Source organism: Borostomias antarcticus (assembly GCF_949987555.1).
Source record: "Borostomias antarcticus genome assembly, chromosome: 19".
In the NCBI taxonomy this organism is placed as follows: domain Eukaryota; kingdom Metazoa; phylum Chordata; class Actinopteri; order Stomiiformes; family Stomiidae; genus Borostomias; species Borostomias antarcticus.
In genome coordinates, this window is record NC_140252.1 from 2,222,890 (window position 1) to 2,241,413 (window position 18,524).

At 47.1% G+C, this 18,524-nt stretch overlaps 3 protein-coding genes across 4 annotated transcripts in view; 1 reads left to right on the forward strand and 2 right to left on the reverse strand.

The window, feature by feature from the left end:
* Positions 1-18,524, reverse strand: part of LOC311321656 (histone H1-like) — a gene marked incomplete at both ends in the record, with an annotated part of 38,862 nt that extends 20,338 nt beyond the window's left edge. The window contains one exon of one of the 2 annotated variants that reach the window (XM_084453658.1): positions 17,934-18,524. In XM_084453658.1, the coding sequence (XP_084309784.1) occupies positions 17,934-18,524 (591 nt within the window). Of the gene's footprint in view, positions 1-17,903 lie in introns of those variants that run through there. The other variant, XM_084453659.1, reaches the window with a different exon arrangement.
* On the reverse strand, positions 15,666-16,076 carry LOC311321679 (histone H3.2; the record flags this gene model as incomplete). Its single annotated transcript, XM_084453684.1, has 1 exon — positions 15,666-16,076. The coding sequence occupies one exon, from the start codon at positions 16,074-16,076 to the stop codon at positions 15,666-15,668; it is 411 nt and encodes a 136-aa protein (XP_084309810.1).
* LOC311321686 (histone H2A-like) lies at positions 16,348-16,734 on the forward strand (the record flags this gene model as incomplete). The annotated part of the gene is made up of 1 exon (XM_084453691.1): positions 16,348-16,734. The coding sequence occupies one exon, from the start codon at positions 16,348-16,350 to the stop codon at positions 16,732-16,734; it is 387 nt and encodes a 128-aa protein (XP_084309817.1).

Here is an 18,524-nt window from a genome sequence, read left to right on the forward strand (position 1 = left end):
GTCCTAATAGGAGTAGTTTGGACTGCTAGTTCTACTACACTGTCCATTCACCACCGTCATGACATCCACGTATGCAATGCAATTATTTTTGTACATTGACCTTACGCCGAGCCATGGATTTCAGCCTGTACCGCCTTTTTTGACACCCAAGAATAGAACTTTGAACGGAATGAAAGTCAGACTTGAGTCCCTTCCAGCATTTGATTACAGCCTCAGAGAAAGTATGAACATAGTGTCAAACTGGGTTATTCAAGCAATAGTAACATGCTTTGTTTAGCGTATGAGGTGGTTTAAACAAGTGAATAGCCGTTCAATATATTTTAACGTGATGGGAAAATCTCACTTTGCTCAAGGTTGTTTTTTTGTCTTGTTTCTTTTTCCTCCTGCGTTGTGGTATGTTACAGGTGGACTATGTAAGTGTATCATACCTAAACAATACCACAAAGCGGGAAAAACAGTCACAACAGGCAACAAAAAAGCCCTTTAGCTCCCTCTAGTGGCTATAGTTATAAATTCCATTCTGGTACAGATATGGATTTCCATCAACTCTATATCTTTTGACTGTGGTGCCTATCTTTACCTGTCTTTTGGCAACCCCTATGTCTTCTCCTCATTTGGATAGTTGAGAACAGATTGTAGCACAGCTAAGACGGACCTCCATCCTGTCAGTCACAGTGTGAAATAGTACTGTTCCCTCCACGGTTCCCTCAGGTCAAATGGGAGCTGAAGGAGGTGGATGTTGATGGTCCCCAGTCCCCAGCCCAGTAGGTTCAGCTGCAGCACCACAACATCAGTGGCACACACATTTTTAATCCATACATACAGTTCACCTGTGTATTTACATGGAACCCATATATTGTATTGCATATTATATCGACCTAAACCTATTTCATATCGCTTGAATGTGGCTGTTGTAACAGTGCAATTTCCCCTCTGGAATTAATGAAGTACCTGCCTGCCCTGAAAATGGACTACTGTTAAATCAGTTGTCTCTGCATTACCCCTGTACAGGGGTCCGAGACCTGCCCTCCTGTAACGGGAACTTACCAGCCCAGCGACTTCTCGTTCGTGTTGGTTTCTAATAGATAGTTTAGGCAGGTTAGAAGAAGATTTGTCTATAGCTTCTAACAGTCTTTTCCAGAGCCCACCCTGCCTACGCTCCAGCAGCACCCCCTATGACCTGAGAGGGGGGATACAGAACAGGAGCCAAATCAGGTTCACCACTGCTCTTCTCTGAAGGAGATGTCTGTTGACGTGGTTGCTAGAATTAGGTTTTAGCAGCTAGTATACTTCAGCTACAAGGGTGTGTCGTTTACAAACCAGGGAAACCTATAAGAATAACAATGTGTGCATCACCTAAAATTTCACATCACCTAACATTTCACATCAATCAATCAATCAATCAAAGCTTTATTTGTATAGCGCATTTCATACCCAGAGGCAACACAATGCGCTTTAGAGAGAACAAGGGAGGTGGGCATACGACCCACTCTCTACATATTCCAGAGGGAAGCAAAAAAACAGTAATCACCCGGGGGCCAGATAAGTGAGCTGTAAAAATTCTTCCCTGACCCCTCTCAACAAGGCGATCGAGCAAGCTCCAGGAGTATGTTTGTCTACCGGCTAAGAACATTTATAAAGCAATACATTACATTATATTACATTTCAGAGTAAGAGAGGCTAAAAAGCATCATAGGAGAGAGGACATTCTACGGACATGCTACGACATCCACAGCAGACACGGGGGTATCTATCGGACTCCGGGAGGTCTGCTGGTGACAGTGGGGCATCCACTGGACCTGGTTAGAAGATAGGAGGGAGAGAGAGAGGCACTAGGGAGAGGGAAGGCAGAACAGGGTTAGTAGCACATAGAGCCATACAGACCACACAGATACTGAAACGGGCAACCTGGGGCAAGCTCCACGATTATATTTGTCTAATGGCTAAGAACATTTAAAGAACAATAAATTACATTAAATTAAATTTTCAGAGCAAGAAAGGCTAAGAGCATCAGGTCCTGGCCTAAGCCGGATGTGGACTGATGTGTGTCTGTGTGTACGTGTGTGTGTGTGTGTACTAAATACTACGACATCCACAGCTCCACAGCTGACACAGGACCTGGTTAGAGGATAGGAGGGAGAGAGAGAGAGAGGTGCTAGGGGAGGCAGAAAACGGTTAGTAGCACACTGAGCCATTGAAGCAACACAGATGTCAGAACAGAACAAGCCTGTTTCAGGGTAACCAGCTTCTGTACATTACTTGATATACATAGTGCATAGCAGGATAAATACCAATGTATACAGAGGATTCACAGGTAGGTTTGAGGCTGCCTTTCTGTGTCTCAAGGTCCTAGCTAGTGATTGTAGGCTAGGTCGAAAAGGTACGTCTTGAGGTCTCGCTTGAAGACCTCCGTTGACATAAACAAAGTACCATAGATAATGATGAGATACTTTTACTTTTTATAATGCTCAATCAATGATTTATTTTGAATAGAAGCTCCATTTCTAGAGGCAGATTCATGCAATATGTATGATATTACCAAATTACATCAATCACAATCACACAACAAATGGCAACATGGTTGGAGAGATTCTATAAAGATGGCCTATCATACCCTATATGGACAAAAGCTGTTATAGCTGCAAACGGGGGATCAACTCCTTATGAATGCCTATGAATTTAGAAAGGGATGTCATAAAAGCTCCTCTAAGTGTAATGTGTAGACATCCCAATACTTTTGTCCATATAGTGTATATAAAAAAAAAACTATCGGTGCTTCTTACCTACAGGACCAAATACACCTCATGTGAGAGATATTGTGGCGACATGATCAATCAAGCAAGCAATCAATCAATCAATCAATCAAAGCTTTATTTGTATAGCGTATTTCATACACAGAGGCAACACAATGCGCTTTACAGAGAACAAGGGAGGTGGGCATAGGCCCCACCACTACATATTCCCGAGGGAAGAAAAAAAAAAACAGTATCACCCAGGGAGAGAAAAGTGAGCTGTAAAAATTATTCCCTGACCCCTCTCAACAAGATGATCAAGCAAGCTCCTGGAGTATGTTTGTCCAACGGTTAAGAACATTTATAGAGCAATAAATTACATTAAATTACATTTTCGAGCAAAAGGGGCTAAAAAGATCATAGGAGAGACATGGTAAACACTGGTGTATGTCTGTGTGAGCGTGAGTGTGCCTGGGTCCAGGTAGAGGCAGGGGTCGGGGGTAGGAAAAGGATACGGACCCGGGTTAGGGTGAGGGGAAGGGGGACTGGGCCCAAGTCCAGGCCTAAAGCCGTAAGTGGACTGGTGTATGTCTGTGTGTACGTGTGTGTGTGTGTGTGTGTGTGTGTGTGTATGTTACCTAAATGCTACTCACTTTACCGAGACCAATGGGAGGGTGGGCATAGTTCCCACCCCTACATATTCCAGAGGGAAGCAACAAAAAAAAAAAAAAAAACAGTTTCACCCGGGGGCCAGAAAAGTGAGCCGTAACAATTATTCCCTGACCTCTCTCAATGAGACGATCGAGCAAACTCCTGGAAAATGTTTGTCTATTTAACTTATACAGAGCAGTAAACATGGGCTAGATACTTCATAAGAGAGACACGACTAACAGGAGAGTGCACAAATAGTTACAGAGAAGTTGCCTACATGGTAGGCCATTATGTATTAGCTATCACTGTAGTCTATAATATGATATTTGAGTGAATCATATAACAAAGCACAATAAGCACTTAGCATAACAGGCTCATAGAGAATGCTGCAAGGCAGAGGTGGGGAAACAGAAAGCGGAGAGCCAAGGGTAAAACATGGGTAGGGTTAGGTGGGTAGGGACAGCTGACGACACAGTGTGGGAAGGAGGAGCCAGTGGTCCGGTTCCAGTTCCTGCTTGGTTGTTGCCTACTCACCTTCCCGTATCCTGTATCACCTGCACCTCATCCCTCACTACCCTTAGCATTAAAGGAGTAGTAAAGGGAAAAATCATGTTTAGCCCTGTTTTAAGGTTACTTATCATCATATACAATGGTTCAGATGAAAAAGTTGAGAAAACTCGCACGTTTGAGAAAGTGATGATTGCTCTACCACCGTTTTGGTCAGACAATGGATGTGGGTGGGCACCGTGAAAAATCATTCAAAAAACCTGTTAAACTCTCAATTTCAAAGACAGCCAAATGGTCGGGCTGGAGAGGGATATTTCTCAGGGAACCCCGCCCCTCGAGCACTCGCTGGCATCCCACCTGGTCCCGGGGGCGGTCTCATGGGCGTCCAGCAGGACAGCGCAGCTACCTGGGGCCAAGGCGACACAATGAGTTTAACATGTTTTTGAATGATTTTTCAAGGTGCCAACCCACATCCATTGTTTGACCTAAACGGTGGTAGAGCAATTATCAGACTTTCTCAAAAGCGCTAGTTTTGTCAATGTTTTGCTCTGAACCATTGTATATGATCATAAGTAACCTTAAAACAGGGCTAAACATGCATTTTCCCTTTACTACTCCTTTAAAAAAAATAATCCGTCTCAAAGTGGGCTAAGCTAAACCGGCTATATCTGGTATATGTTTAGCCTAGACTTCTATTACACGTATTTTGCTTGCTGGGCAGCGTGAGTCACATCTGCTTTAGCAGGAAAAGACTGCGTCTCGAGCCGGTCTTTTAGCTGCAGCGAGACCTGCCGTGGTCAATTCTGACTCTTTCACAGAAGACCCAGCGGCTCTAGCTGAGAACATTACAGTAGCTGAAACAGGAGGAGATGCGGACTGTACATGACCACCAGGATAACGTTGCATTGTGTTTGCTTTATGGGCCGTGGGTGATATGCCTACACCCCCCCCCCCGGGGCGGCTGTAGCTCAGGAGGTAGAGCGGGTCGTCCAATGATCATCGGCCTGGCTCCTTCTGACGACATGTTGCAGTGTCCTTGGGCAAAGTGAACACTGAACCCCAAATTGCTCCCAATGAGCAGGCTAGCACCTTGCATAGCAGCTGCCGCCATTGGTGTGTGAATGTATGTGTGAATGGGTGAATGAGAGGACATTGTAAAGCACTTTGGATAAAAGCGCTATAAAAGTGCAGTCCATTTACTATTACCATTTACTTAATTCCTCAACAGGGAAACTTGCTCACCACCGCTCTTAACACAGCATGGTGTGGGCACACCACCACCATCAATAGGTGAGTCTCTTCTTAACCCAAGCCGGAAGCGGAGCGGTGGGCGCGCTTGAAGACGCCGGTCCGGTCCCGGCACCCTGGGCGGGGTAGGCAGGAGGAGGTCGCGGGGGAGGAGCCGCGCGCGCAGTCCAGGAGCCCGGGCGAACCGGTCCATGGGCCGTAGCGGGGCGGGACCCCGTGGCAGGTTGTTTAACCTTGACGTGCCGGCACACTGCGCTCCCCCGGAGCAGCGAGGTGGCGAGCGAGGAGGAGCCGGTCCTGCTCCTGGCTGCGACACTGCTCCAGGATGTTAGACACAGCCGCCCCAAACAACCCCTCCCTACTGACCGGTGAGTTGAGGAGGACACCTTTGTTTTCCTCGCGCAGACGAGTCAGGGAGAGCCATAGGTGGCGCTGCTGCACCACCGACATGGCCATCACTCCACCCAGACAGGAGGCGGAGATTCTCACAAGCTGAGCAACGGCTCCGGCGGCTTTGGCCATCTCCGCTCTCCTGTCTTCATCCATAGAGGGGGGGGTTTGCTCCATAGCCAGCTGGCCGATGTAAATGGCCAGCATAGCAATAGAGGAGGAGGCAGCCACGGCCTGCGCGGCCAGCGAAAAACGCAGGGTTGTCTTGTCCTTGACGTCCAGTATGCTTCCTGGCCGAGCCCCAGGCGGAGGAACCAGGCACCAGGACCACTGCGATGTCGGGTTCCAGGGGAGGAGAGACGATAGCTGCTACAGCAGTCCAGCCGGTTACCCTCGTTAGCTCTGCTGAACTGGTGAAGCGGACATCTGATCGCCAACGGCCGCTCCCATTCAGCCTCGACGAACGCCTCCAGGTTGGGCATAGCCGGCAGGAGACGAGAAGCAGGCTGGGAGGGACGCCCGTAGCAGACGGAGCTCCACAGGGGGAGCCCCGTAGTCGCAGCAGCCTCCAGTACGGGGATGCCAAGGTGATGCGTGGCTCTACCCAGCAACCAGGGCAGGTCGCGGTCGAAGGAACCCTGCCCCGGGAAGGAGGAGCCACTAGCCATAGTGGCTTCTGAGGCAGAGAGACCCTTGTCTGCCTCGGAGAGCTCTTCCTCATCATCAGGCGGAGGGAGAGCATCGGGGTTGTCGGTTGTTGCGGGGGCACGCCGATGTCCTCGCCGTCGACCGCGCCGACCAGCTGGGCCAAAACTTCAGTCTCCAGCGTCGGCGGAGCGAAGAAATGCGACGAAAAGGAAGCAAACAAATTAATGCTATCCTAAACGAGAACGGGGAAGTAATCACAGATGAATCTAAGATGAGACAGACGGTCAAATAAATCTTTGATTAGATGTATGACGAACTCCCCTTTGAGGAATCGGCTACAAAAGACTTCTTGACATCTGCGGATTTATGTAAATGTGAAGATCCCACCTCACTCACTGATGAAATAAAAGCAGATGAAATTCAACAGGTACTTAAACAACTGAATAAGCAACGTGCGCCTGGAAAAGATGGCCTGCCGGCAGACCTATATCAGGAAATTAGTTACGAGGTCTCCCCACTGCTGGTCCGGGCCTTCAACGAAGGAATCAAACAGGGCCTCCTTTATGAGTCCTTCTATAAAGGAGTAATTACTCTATTATATAAAAAAGGAGACGAAAGAAATATCAACAATTGGAGGCACTTAACTTTAACTAACACTGATTACAAGATCTATGCAAAGCTTTACCTAGGTAATGATGAACCGGCTTCAAAGCTGCCTGGACGCATTAATAGAAAAAGAACAAACCTGTGCAGTTAAAGGCAGATTAATGTGGGAAGAACTTGGCCCCCCTCAGTGCATCAAAACTTTCATCTATCCGAGGTAACGGAAATGCATCACGTTTGGTCTTAGAGTTCAGTCTCCTGTAGTCGACACACAACCGTAGACTACCATCAGCCTTGCGCACAAGTACTACAGGGGATGCGTAGGCGCTTGCACTCTCTTGAATGACACCCTTTCTTAAAAGCTCGGCGATGTGCTCCTTTACCTCACTATACTGTGTAGGTGGAATTCGCCTGTAAGGTTGGGTCACTGGTTTGTCATCACTAGGATGTATTTCATGCTGTACGTTGTCCGCGTAACCTAAATCCTCATCCTCTGACGCAAAGACGGTAGAGTATTTCTCCAGCATCACTCTTAGCTTGGCCTGCTGTTCAGGGCTCCCTCCTATCTTGACATTCTCAAACATGGACGGTGTGTTCAATGGCTGGCCTGTGTGGGTATCGACTGTGACCTCCTCAGTGTCTGCTGAGATTCTCTGAAACTTGACCTCACAGCGCCCATCGTTTTCCATGCTCTTTACGCTGGACAGCACTCCCAGCCTAGTCCTAGGCTGTAACCACACATCTTCCTGAGAGATTCATAACTTGAACTGGAAAGACCTGACTGTCAGTGAACACTAGCATAGGCACAACTACTAGGCCACCCGGCAACGGTGTGTTCACTGGCTCTAGCAGTAGCGCAGGTCCCCCATATTTTTCAGTCCTACTCCCCCTGGCCATTACTTTTGCGATAGATGAGGCTGGTATATGGACAATATCCTTCCCTGAGACTCTGGCAAAAGTTGCCCGCTCAGTCATACTGGCTGTCTGCAACTGTTGGAAAGCCTCTCTCCATCCTGAATCAAGCTGTCCACCTAAGGTGGTGTCAAACTCTGTCTGTGCTAACTGTCTGCACCTCTTGACAATGTTCATGCCCACCAGCCCAGGGAAAGGGGAGGAGTTCAGTTCATCCTTAACGATCAAGAACCCACACTCTGGTATGGTCATCTCCATGGTCTCTACATCCAGTTCTACATAGCCTAGGTAAGGGATGTCTAATTTGTTGGCTGCCGTTATCTTTAACCACTCAGATGTAGGTTCGATGTCCTCATCTTTTCCATACAAATGATGCCTAAAGAAGCTCTCTGTGATCGTACTTACATTACTGCCTGTGTCTAGTATGCATGATGCTGGTACACCTTCAATCCTTAAGTCTACTACAGGGCACTTTCCAACTGCATGTTCAAGTATCCTACTTCTGTAAGGGATGTCTCTATATGAGCCAGTAAGTTTCTCTCGAAGGGCTTGGCTCTTAGCATCCGAGGGCATCAGTTTTCCTGGACCGCAGATGACGGGACGGTCACACTGTCTCGACCCCGAGTTTGAGTACACTTCCTGGCTATGTGTCCCACCCCATTGCACCTTAGACATATGGGCTACCCATCCTCAGTGTACCTTGGCTGCCTTCTAGGCCTGTTAGTTGCTGCTGTCAGTTCTCTAATTGCTTTAGTTAGCTCTGAAATGGTTTGGTCTTGTTCAGCCAACCGTTTGTCTTGCTGTGCAACCACCTTTAGGACATGGTCTAAAGTAGCTGGCTGATCACTGGCAGAGATGGCTGCACACTGTGGCTCACAGGTTACTTCTGACTGAACTTGTCGGCTTTTTACCACTCTAGGGCCGTGGGACCTATCGTCCTCCACCGACCACATGTTTGCCTCCTTACGAACATCAAGGAGGTTTGACTCAGGTTTGTCTCTGATAAACTTGCGGAGCTCCCGCTTAAGGTTTGCATCCCTCAAACCCTCAACAAACTGATCTCTGAGGACTACTTTATCATTGGATACAGCATCCTGTGACTGCTGGGTTACAGAGGTTAGGATCTGGGAAAGCGCATGGGAGTAATCCCGGTGATTCTCACCTTCTAGCTGCCTACGTTGGTAAAAGGTCTGCAGGAGTTGTGTAGCGCTGCGTTTCTCCCCAAATGCCTCACGCAAGAAAGTGAAAAGATCACTAGGTGGCCTAGGCCTAGACCCATCTCCCATACACAGTCGGACCTCTTCTAGAGCAGGACCTCTTAGGAGGGAGAGGAGGAAGTCAGACTTCTCTTCGCTAGACTGTTCTCTGGTCCTGAGGACCCTTTCCACTTCCTCAATGAATTCCCCCACTGACCTCCCATCCTTACTGATATCCCCAGTAACAATTTGGATTTGCCTTTCTCTTGGTACACAGATGTATTGTTGGGAACTATTTCCCCTGTTGGCACTACTTGCCCTCGTTTCATCTCTCCATCTGTTAAGCTCCCTGATCTGGTGCCGCAGCTCCTCCATTGTGTCCCCATCACCACCTGCGGCGGCCCCATTATTTTCACCATTATCATTTTCTACCACTGACATTGTTACAGTTATAGGTGATAACTACTATGATACTCAGTCCCATACACCACACCAGTCTCAAGGATATAAAACAGTCTCTTGATGATGTAAGCTCTGCTGGGACTTGCTTGGAGATATAGATGACACAGTCTCTTGATGACTTTGTAACAGGAACCACCAAGGCAGGAACGATGATCTTCCTCACAGGTACAGCTGTCGTCACTGGCTCCCTCTGGAACACCACCAGTCGTCACTCCCAACAGCTACTCCTCCACCAAGCTGGCCACTGGTGACACCGTTCACCGCCTGCCAATCTTCACCACTGCCGTATTGCCGTAGATTTATCTTTGCCAATTTGTCTTCGACCCCACTCCTGGTACCAATATTGTAGCCCGTGGATTTTAGGGACACACCGGGCACAACTGCTTCTGGGGGAGTTCTTTATTTTGTTAGTGATGTCACTCATAGAAAAATAAAGAGTGACAACAAGTTCCTAAAATTGGCAGGAAGTTTCAATTTAGTTTTCCCAAAACAATACGGCAGTGGACAGATGTACATTGTTTTAATATTATTTACCACAGATAATACTGGATTCCGAAGATGCGCTTTCTTACACAGCGATGCTTACACAGAAGTGCTTCTCACCAAAAGACTCTTACTGCGCAGGAAACTATCTCACTGCACATGACACTAGAACATGCGACATCGCCCTCTAGTGGTGGCGGCCCAAATACCCACGCAATTACACGTTAACTTAAAACTAAAAGAAAACACATTCGCTACACAGCGCAACACCTGGGGAACACATAATTATTATTTACCACCCGGTTACATTTGATTGAGTGCACCAGTCAATTTATAGATGTTCATATTTTTTTACAAAGTCACTATATATGAGCTTGTAGTATGGGATGTCTTTTCTACCTCTTCCTATTTTGTGCCTCCATTTTGTGACATCACTAATCCAATTCACATTTCGGCTCATGCCTTTTGCAACTGTTTTACACAGGCTTATCATCAATTTAATACCAAAATCAATGGAGCCTAAACCTCCGCAGATTCTTGGCTTGAAGAGGAGTTCTCGTTTTGTCACTTCTCTGGTAGTGCCCCATACCAAACGGAAACCTTCTTTGTTTATTTTCTTAACAGTTTTGTCAGTCGGCGGAAACACTCTACTCAAAAGCAGGTCTCGCTGCAGCTAAAAGACCGGCTCGAGCCGCAGTCTTTTCCTGCTAAAGCAGATGTGACTCACGCTGCCCAGCAAGCAAAATACGTCTAATAGAAGTCTAGGCTAAACATATACCAGATATAGCCGGTTTAGCATAGCCCACTTTTAGCCGGATTATTTTTTTTAAAGGGGTAGTAAAGGGAAAATGCATGTTTAGCCCTGTTTTAAGGTTACTTATGATCATATACAATGGTTCAGATCAAAACATTGACAAAACTAGCCCTTTTGAGAAAGTCTGATATTGCTCTACCACCGTTTAGGTCATACAATGGATGTGGGTGGGCACCTTGAAAAATCATTCAAAAACATGTTAAACTCATAGGGGCGAATTCACTAAAGGATTGCGCAGCTTTTCCTGACGCAAAGCCTGTGCAAATAAGTCAGAAATTATGTTTGCTATTCACAAAGCCCTCGCAAAGGGTGAAATACGGTGTTAACTGCGTTGCGTTCGTCATTGCGTTTCTCTGCGCCGGTGTTATTAGCTCATATTTAAATTAGGTAATATGGGCGGAGAATGTTCCCCTCTCTATGCAAATGAACATTATTGCAAAACCCGCCCAATTCACAAAGATCGGCGCAAATTGCCTCACGCAGTTAAAGTGAAATTAATTCCGTTTTCAGAGACGTGGTGGTATTCAAGCGCAAGGGGTGTCATGGCCAGCCTTTCCGCTGATCATGGCAGCAGTGATTGTTGCGAGGCGAATTCGGCATCGCAATGCCAGGCATGTTGTTCGTGAGAGAATATTAAGAAGAAGGTCACTTTTTGATTTAACACTAGAACCACCGCGGTAGCTGTTTGGACACCAGAGCGCGCAGCTCTTCAGCCAACTGGAGGATGAAGTCGCGTCTGGGGAGGCTCAGTTGACTATGCGTCTCTCCACCCGTCCCCAGCGAGTCCAAGCTCCCCCAATGAATAATACTTATTTATAATAGCCTACATAGCACGAAACTGTGCGTATAATAGTCTATACGCGAAACTGCGCATTCCCTATAGCTGTTCATTGAACGGCTGGGGGCCGATATAGGTATAAATAAATAAAAAACATAGCCTACACAATATTTTTTTTTTTTGAATGGTCTTGAAAATATTTTGCTTTTATATCATAGGTGACGGCAGGTATCATCTTCAGCCATGGATGATGACTCCCGTGCGTAATCCTTCCAACGTTGGAGAGGCGGCGTACAACCGGGCTCACATCAGGACGCGCGGTGTGATTGAGTGCACATTTGGAATCCTGAAAAGCCGTTTAGATGCCTAGATCGTACCGGTGGGGCAATGTTATACACTCCCCCAAAAGTATGCCAGATCATCGTACTGCAACTTGCATAACATAAATTGACAATTTTTCCTTTGTTCGTCTTTTTAAATCATTCCACCTCCGTTTGCAGTCTTCCGCGTTTACACACACAAATGGCACTGACTGATTGGGAAATTAAACCCCAAATATGATTTTTTGCTGCAGTCGTGATATTTTTTGCGGAAAGCTGTGAGACATGTTTTTGAACCTCGTCCGTGAGGCCTTCAAGTTCGCTGTCTGAAAATCGTATCTTTCTTTTTCTGTCTGCCATCCTCCAATGATATGCATACGAGTTGTATGCGCTGTATGCGCAGTATTTATAGTCATTTCCTATATCAGCAGCAAATTGCACTCAGCCGCAAACACCGGATGGGCGTGTTTGCGCTGGGATATTATTAGCGCAATGTCTTTAGTGAATGGGTTTTTAAAACGGAGCACATAGCTGGAGCAACTGACGCGCAATGTAATGGTGCAATTAGCGGGCGCAATTTGCTTTAGTCAATTCGCCCCATTGTGTCGCCATGGCCCCAGGTAGCTGCGCTGACCTGCTGGACGCCCATGAGACCGCCCCCGGGACCAGGTGGGATGCCAGCGAGTGCTCGAGGGGCGGGGTTCCCTGAGAAATATCCCTCTCCAGCCCGACCATTTGGCTGTCTTTGAAATTGAGAGTTTAACATGTTTTTTGAATGATTTTTCAAGGTGCCCACCCACATCCATTGTCTGACCAAAACGGTGGTAGAGCAATCATCACTTTCTCAAACGTGCTAGTTTTGTCAACTTTTTGATCTGAACCATTGTATATGATGATAAGTAACCTTAAAACAGGGCTAAACATGATTTTTCCCTTTACTACTCCTTTAATGCTAAGGGTAATGAGGGATGAGGTGCAGGTGATACAGGATACGGGAAGGTGAGTAGGCAACAACCAAGCAGGAACTGGAACCGGACCACTGGCTCCTCCTTCCCACACTGTGTCGTCAGCTGTCCCTACCCACCCAACCCTACCCATGTTTTACCCTTGACTCTCCGCTTTCCCCACCTCTGCCTTGCGGCATTCTCTATGAGCCTGTTATGCTAAGTGCGTATTGTGCTTTGTTATAAGATTCACTCAAATATCATATTATAGACTACAGTGATAGCTAACACATAATGGCCTACCATGTAGGCAACTTCTCTGTAACTATTTGTGCACTCTCCTGTTAGTCATGTCTCTCTTATGAAGTATCTAGCCCATGTTTACTGCTCTGTATAAGTTTAATAGACAAACATTTTCCAGGAGTTTGCTCGATCGTCTCGTTGAGAGAGGTCAGGGAATAATTGTAACGGCTCACTTTTCTGGCCCCCGGGTGAAACTGTTTTTTTTTTTTTGTTGCTTCCCTCTGGAATATGTAGGGGTGGGAACTATGCCCACCCTCCCATTGGTCTCGGTAAAGTGAGTAGCATTTAGGTAACACACACACACACACACGTACACACACACACGTACACACAGACATACACCAGTCCACTTACGGCTTTTGGCCTGGACTTGGGCCCAGTCCCCCTTCCCCTCACCCTAACCCGGGTCAGTATCATTTTCCCACCCCCACCCTTCCCCCGACCCCTGCCTCTACCTGGACCCAGGCACACTCACGCTCACACAGACATACACCAGTGTTTACCATGTCTCTCCTATGATCTTTTTAGCCCCTTTTGCTCTGAAAATGTAATTTAATGTAATTTATTGCTCTATAAATGTTCTTAACAGTTGGACAAACATACTCCAGGAGCTTGCTTGATCATCTTGTTGAGAGGGGTCAGGGAATAATTTTTACAGCTCACTTTTCTCTCCCTGGGTGATACTGTTTTTTTTTTCTTCCCTCTGATATATGTAGGGGTGGGGCCTATGCCCACCTCCCTTGTTCTCTGTAAAGCGCATTGTGTTGCCTCTGTGTATGAAATACGCTATACAAATAAAGCTTTGATTGATTGATTGATTGATTGATTGATTGATTGATTGATTGATTGATTGATTGATTGATTGATTGATTGATTGATTGATTGATTGATTGATTGATTGATTGATTGCTTGCTTGATTGATCATGTCGCCACAATATCTCTCACATGAGGTGTGTTTGGTCCTGTAGGTAAGAAGCACCGATAGTTTTTTTTTTATGTACACTATATGGACAAAAGTATTAGGATGTCTACACATTACACTTAGAGGAGCTTTTATGACATCCCTTTCTAAATTAATAGGCATTCATAAGGAGTTGGTCCGCCGTTTGCAGCTATAACAGCTTTTGTCCATACATATTGCATGAATCTGCCTCTAGAAATGGAGCTTCTATTCAAAATAAATCATTTATTGAGCATTATAAAAAGTAAAAGTATCTCATCATTATCTATGGTACTTTGTTTATGTCAACGGAGGTCTTCAAGCGAGACCTCAAGACGTACCTTTTCGACCTAGCCTACAATCACTAGCTAGGACCTTGAGACACAGAAAGGCAGCCTCAAACCTACCTGTGAATCCTCTGTATACATTGGTATTTATCCTGCTATGCACTGTATGTATATCAAGTAGTGTACAGAAGCTGGTTACCCTGAAACAGGCTTGTTCTGTTCTGACAGCTGTGTTGCTTCAATTGCTCAGTGTGCTACTAACCGTTTTCTGCCTCCCCTAGCACCTCTCTCTCTCCCTCCTATCCTCTAACCAGGTCCAGGTCAGCTGTGGAGCTGTGGATGTCGTAGTATTTAGTACACACACACACACACACACACAGACACACATCAGTCCACATCCGGCTTAGGCCTGGACCTGATGCTCTTAGCCTTTCTTGCTCTGAAAATGTAATTTAATGTAATTTATTGTTCTTTAAATGTTCTTAGCCATTAGACAAATATAATCCAGGAGCTAGCCCCAGGTTGCCTGTTTCAATATCTGTGTGGTCTGTATGGCTCTATGTGCTACTAACCCTGTTCTGCCTTCCCTCTCCCTAGTGCCTCTCTCTCTCCCTCCTATCTTCTAACCAGGTCCAGTGGATGTCCCACTGTCACCAGCAGACCTCCCGGAGTCCGATAGATACCCCCGTGTCTGCTGTGGATGTCGTAGCATGTCCGTAGAATGTACTCTCTCCTATGATGCTTTTTAGCCTCTCTTACTCTGAAATGTAATTTAATGTAATGTATTGCTTTATAATATGTTCTTAGCCGGTAGACAAACATACTCCTGGAGCTTGCTCGATCGCCTTGTTGAGAGGGGTCAGGGAAGAATTTTTTTCCCGTTTTGTGGTATTGTTTAGGTATGGTACACTTTAGTCCACCTGTAACATACCACAACGCAGGAGGAAAAAGAAACGAGACAAAAAAAAACACCTTAATCTCACTTTGCTGTGGTTTTCCCATCACGTTAAAATAGATTGAACGGCTATTCACTTGTTTAAACCACCTCATACGCTAAACAAAGCACGTTACTAGTGTTTGAATAAAACATTTTGAAACTAAGTTCATACTCTCTCTGAGGCTGTAATCAAATGCTGGAAGGGACTAAAGTCTGACTTTCATTCCGTTCCAAGTTCTCTTCTTGGGTGTCAAAAAAGGCGGTACAGGCTGAAATCCATGGCTGGGCGTAAGGTCAACGAAGAACAATAATTGCATTGTATACGTGGATGTCAAGACGGTGGTGAATGGACAGTGTAGTAGAACTAGCAGTCCAAACTACCCCCATTAGGACGCACTATACTGTAAAAGTTATAATAGGAACACATTGGCTTTATTATTAGAGATAATGAGGTGGCTCTTAAAAGAGCCTTTGGGGGATGTTGAAATGATAAAACAACTCAGACCAATTTAGGCGCGTTCTCCGCGAATGCGGCGGGCCAACTGGATGTCCTTGGGCATGATGGTCACCCTCTTCGCGTGAATGGCGCACAGGTTGGTGTCCTCGAAGAGGCCGACCAGGTATGCCTCGCTGGCCTCCTGCAGGGCCATCACAGCAGAGCTCTGGAAGCGCAAGTCGGTCTTGAAGTCTTGAGCGATTTCCCTCACCAGGCGCTGGAAGGGCAACTTACGAATCAACAGCTCGGTTGACTTCTGGTAACGACGGATCTCTCTCAGGGCTACTGTGCCGGGCCTGTAACGATGAGGCTTCTTCACACCGCCGGTGGCGGGTGCGCTCTTACGAGCCGCCTTGGTGGCGAGCTGCTTCCTCGGGGCTTTGCCACCGGTGGATTTGCGGGCGGTCTGCTTGGTTCTGGCCATGATCTCAGCTTTCTTTTCCGAGAGTCGAAGGTAAAGCTTCAAGAGGGTAATGTGCCTTTTTTATAACGCCCGCTGCCGTGCGCTGATTGGACAGCCTCTCTGGGCTACTTCATTGGCTGGCTATCGCCTCCTTCTCCCCATTGGCTATTAACACGGAGACTGGGATTGGATAAAGCGACAAACGCAAAAGGGCGCCACTTTACGGAAGGTATACAAATCCGACCGCCGTTGAGTCACATTACTGAGTTTCCAAAATATTTCTATACTGAAAATGAGCGGAAGAGGGAAAACAGGAGGCAAAGCAAAGGCCAAGGCCAAGACCCGATCATCCCGCGCCGGTCTCCAGTTCCCGGTGGGTCGTGTTCACAGACTTCTCCGTAAGGGCAACTATGCCCAGCGTGTGGGAGCCGGTGCACCGGTCTACCTGGCCGCTGTGCTCGAGTACCTGACTGCTGAAATCCTGGAGTTGGCCGGCAACGCTGCTCGCGACAACAAGAAGACTCGTATCATCCCCCGTCACCTCCAGCTGGCTGTCCGCAACGACGAGGAGCTCAACAAACTTCTCGGAGGCGTGACGATCGCCCAGGGCGGAGTGCTGCCCAACATCCAGGCAGTGCTTCTCCCCAAGAAGACCGAGAAGGCGGTCAAATCCAAGTGAAGTCGCCACTGACGTGAATTCTCCCAATAATCCCAAAGGCTCTTTTAAGAGCCACCCACTTCTATCCTTAAAAAGCGCAAAGTGTATTTCCATTGTCCTCTGGAATGCGTTTCCATCATCCTCGTGTTCTCCGTTACTTGCGACTACGTGGGCCACCTCCCGAGTTGAGGCACATTCGCTTAGTTATTCCACGGACGTTGCCGGCTGCAGGTTTTACAGCATGTAATACCGTTATTGGGCATAGTTGTATTTCTCTTGGTTGTTTTAATTTAAAACGTGTTTAATTGAAACGCTTCGTGTTGCCTGTGTATGAAGTGTGCTGCATGAATGACCTAGTTTGTTCTCCCTAATAATTAGACGTCCCTGTATAAATGGCTTGATCTCCTCGTAGACTTATACAATAATGGACAGAAAAGAGCAACAGGGCTATTAACCTACTCCCTCCTTTACCTGGTTTCATGCACACCATCAAACTACAATGATTGTTTGATCTGTAAAGACCAACAAATTAAAAAAAAATTACCTACCGCTGTGCCACTTAACCCCAACTCAAAACATTGTACGTCGCTTTAGACTTAGAGAGAATGCATGCATGTCTATGGGCGTTTCTCAAAATACAGTTTTACTAATTATTTTAGTTTGTAATTTCAATAATGTATAACCCTACAAAGTACGTATCACGTTGGAGCGAGTCGGGACGGAATTTGGCCACAATGCAAAGGGTCACAGCATGGCGGCGATCAGCTCTGATCATCGACTGCGCAGTCCTGATCCTTACGAACGCGCCCACGGCCTGCGCTGGTCCGCCGCTCTCTCACTACTCCTCTCATTTCAGGCGCCAAAAAGACAATGTTGAATAAACTACGTGTCCATCTGGTCCCCGTGCACGCCAGTTGACCATGAACATGCATCAGATAATATGAGTTTTACCCTACAGTTGAAATTCATAGCCTCCCATTACCAGTGCTGTGGAAGTGTATTATAATGAAACACCAGCGTGTGCAGCTCGTTTTCAGTACCATTAGATTAAGTGCTTTATATCGGAATTATTACGGTTGGGTGTGCGCCCGCGTGAATCCGGTGGCCATACATGGAGATGCGCTTTTATGGATGGGTGGGTGGCTCTTAAAAGAGCCTTTGTGACGGTAAAGAGGACAGAAAAAAGACGTTTACTTCTTCTTGGGGGCTGCCTTCTTCGCCTTGGCAGCCTTGGGCTTGGCAGCTTTGGGCTTGACGGCCTTCTTGGGGCTCTTGGCTGGGGCTTTTTTGGGTGTCGCGGGCTTCTTGGCCTTTTTGGGGCTCTTTGCCACCTTCTTAGCTGCCGCTGCGGGCTTCTTGGCTTTCTTGGGAGATTTCTTTGCAGCTGCAGGCTTCTTAGCCACGACCTTTTTGGGCTTCTTGGCTGCAGCGGGCTTCTTGGCGGCTACCTTCTTGACCTTCGGGGCGGGGGTCTTCTTAGGTGGCTTCTTAACCTTCGCCTCGGCTGCTTTGTTGATCTTGAAAGATCCAGAGGCGCCAGTTCCTTTGGTCTGTACCAAAGTGCCCTTGGTGACGAGGCTCTTGACGGCGATCTTGACGCGGGAGTTGTTCTTCTCCACGTCGTAGCCGCCGGCAGCCAGTGCCTTCTTGAGCGCTGCCAGGGAGACACCGCTCCTCTCCTTGGAGGCGGAAACAGCCGTGACGATCAGCTCGGCGACGCTGGGTCCCACTTTCTTGGGCTTGGCTGCTGCCTTCTTCTTGGGTGCCTTGGCCGGAGCGGCGGCTGCGGGAGCTGGGGCGACTTCTGCCAT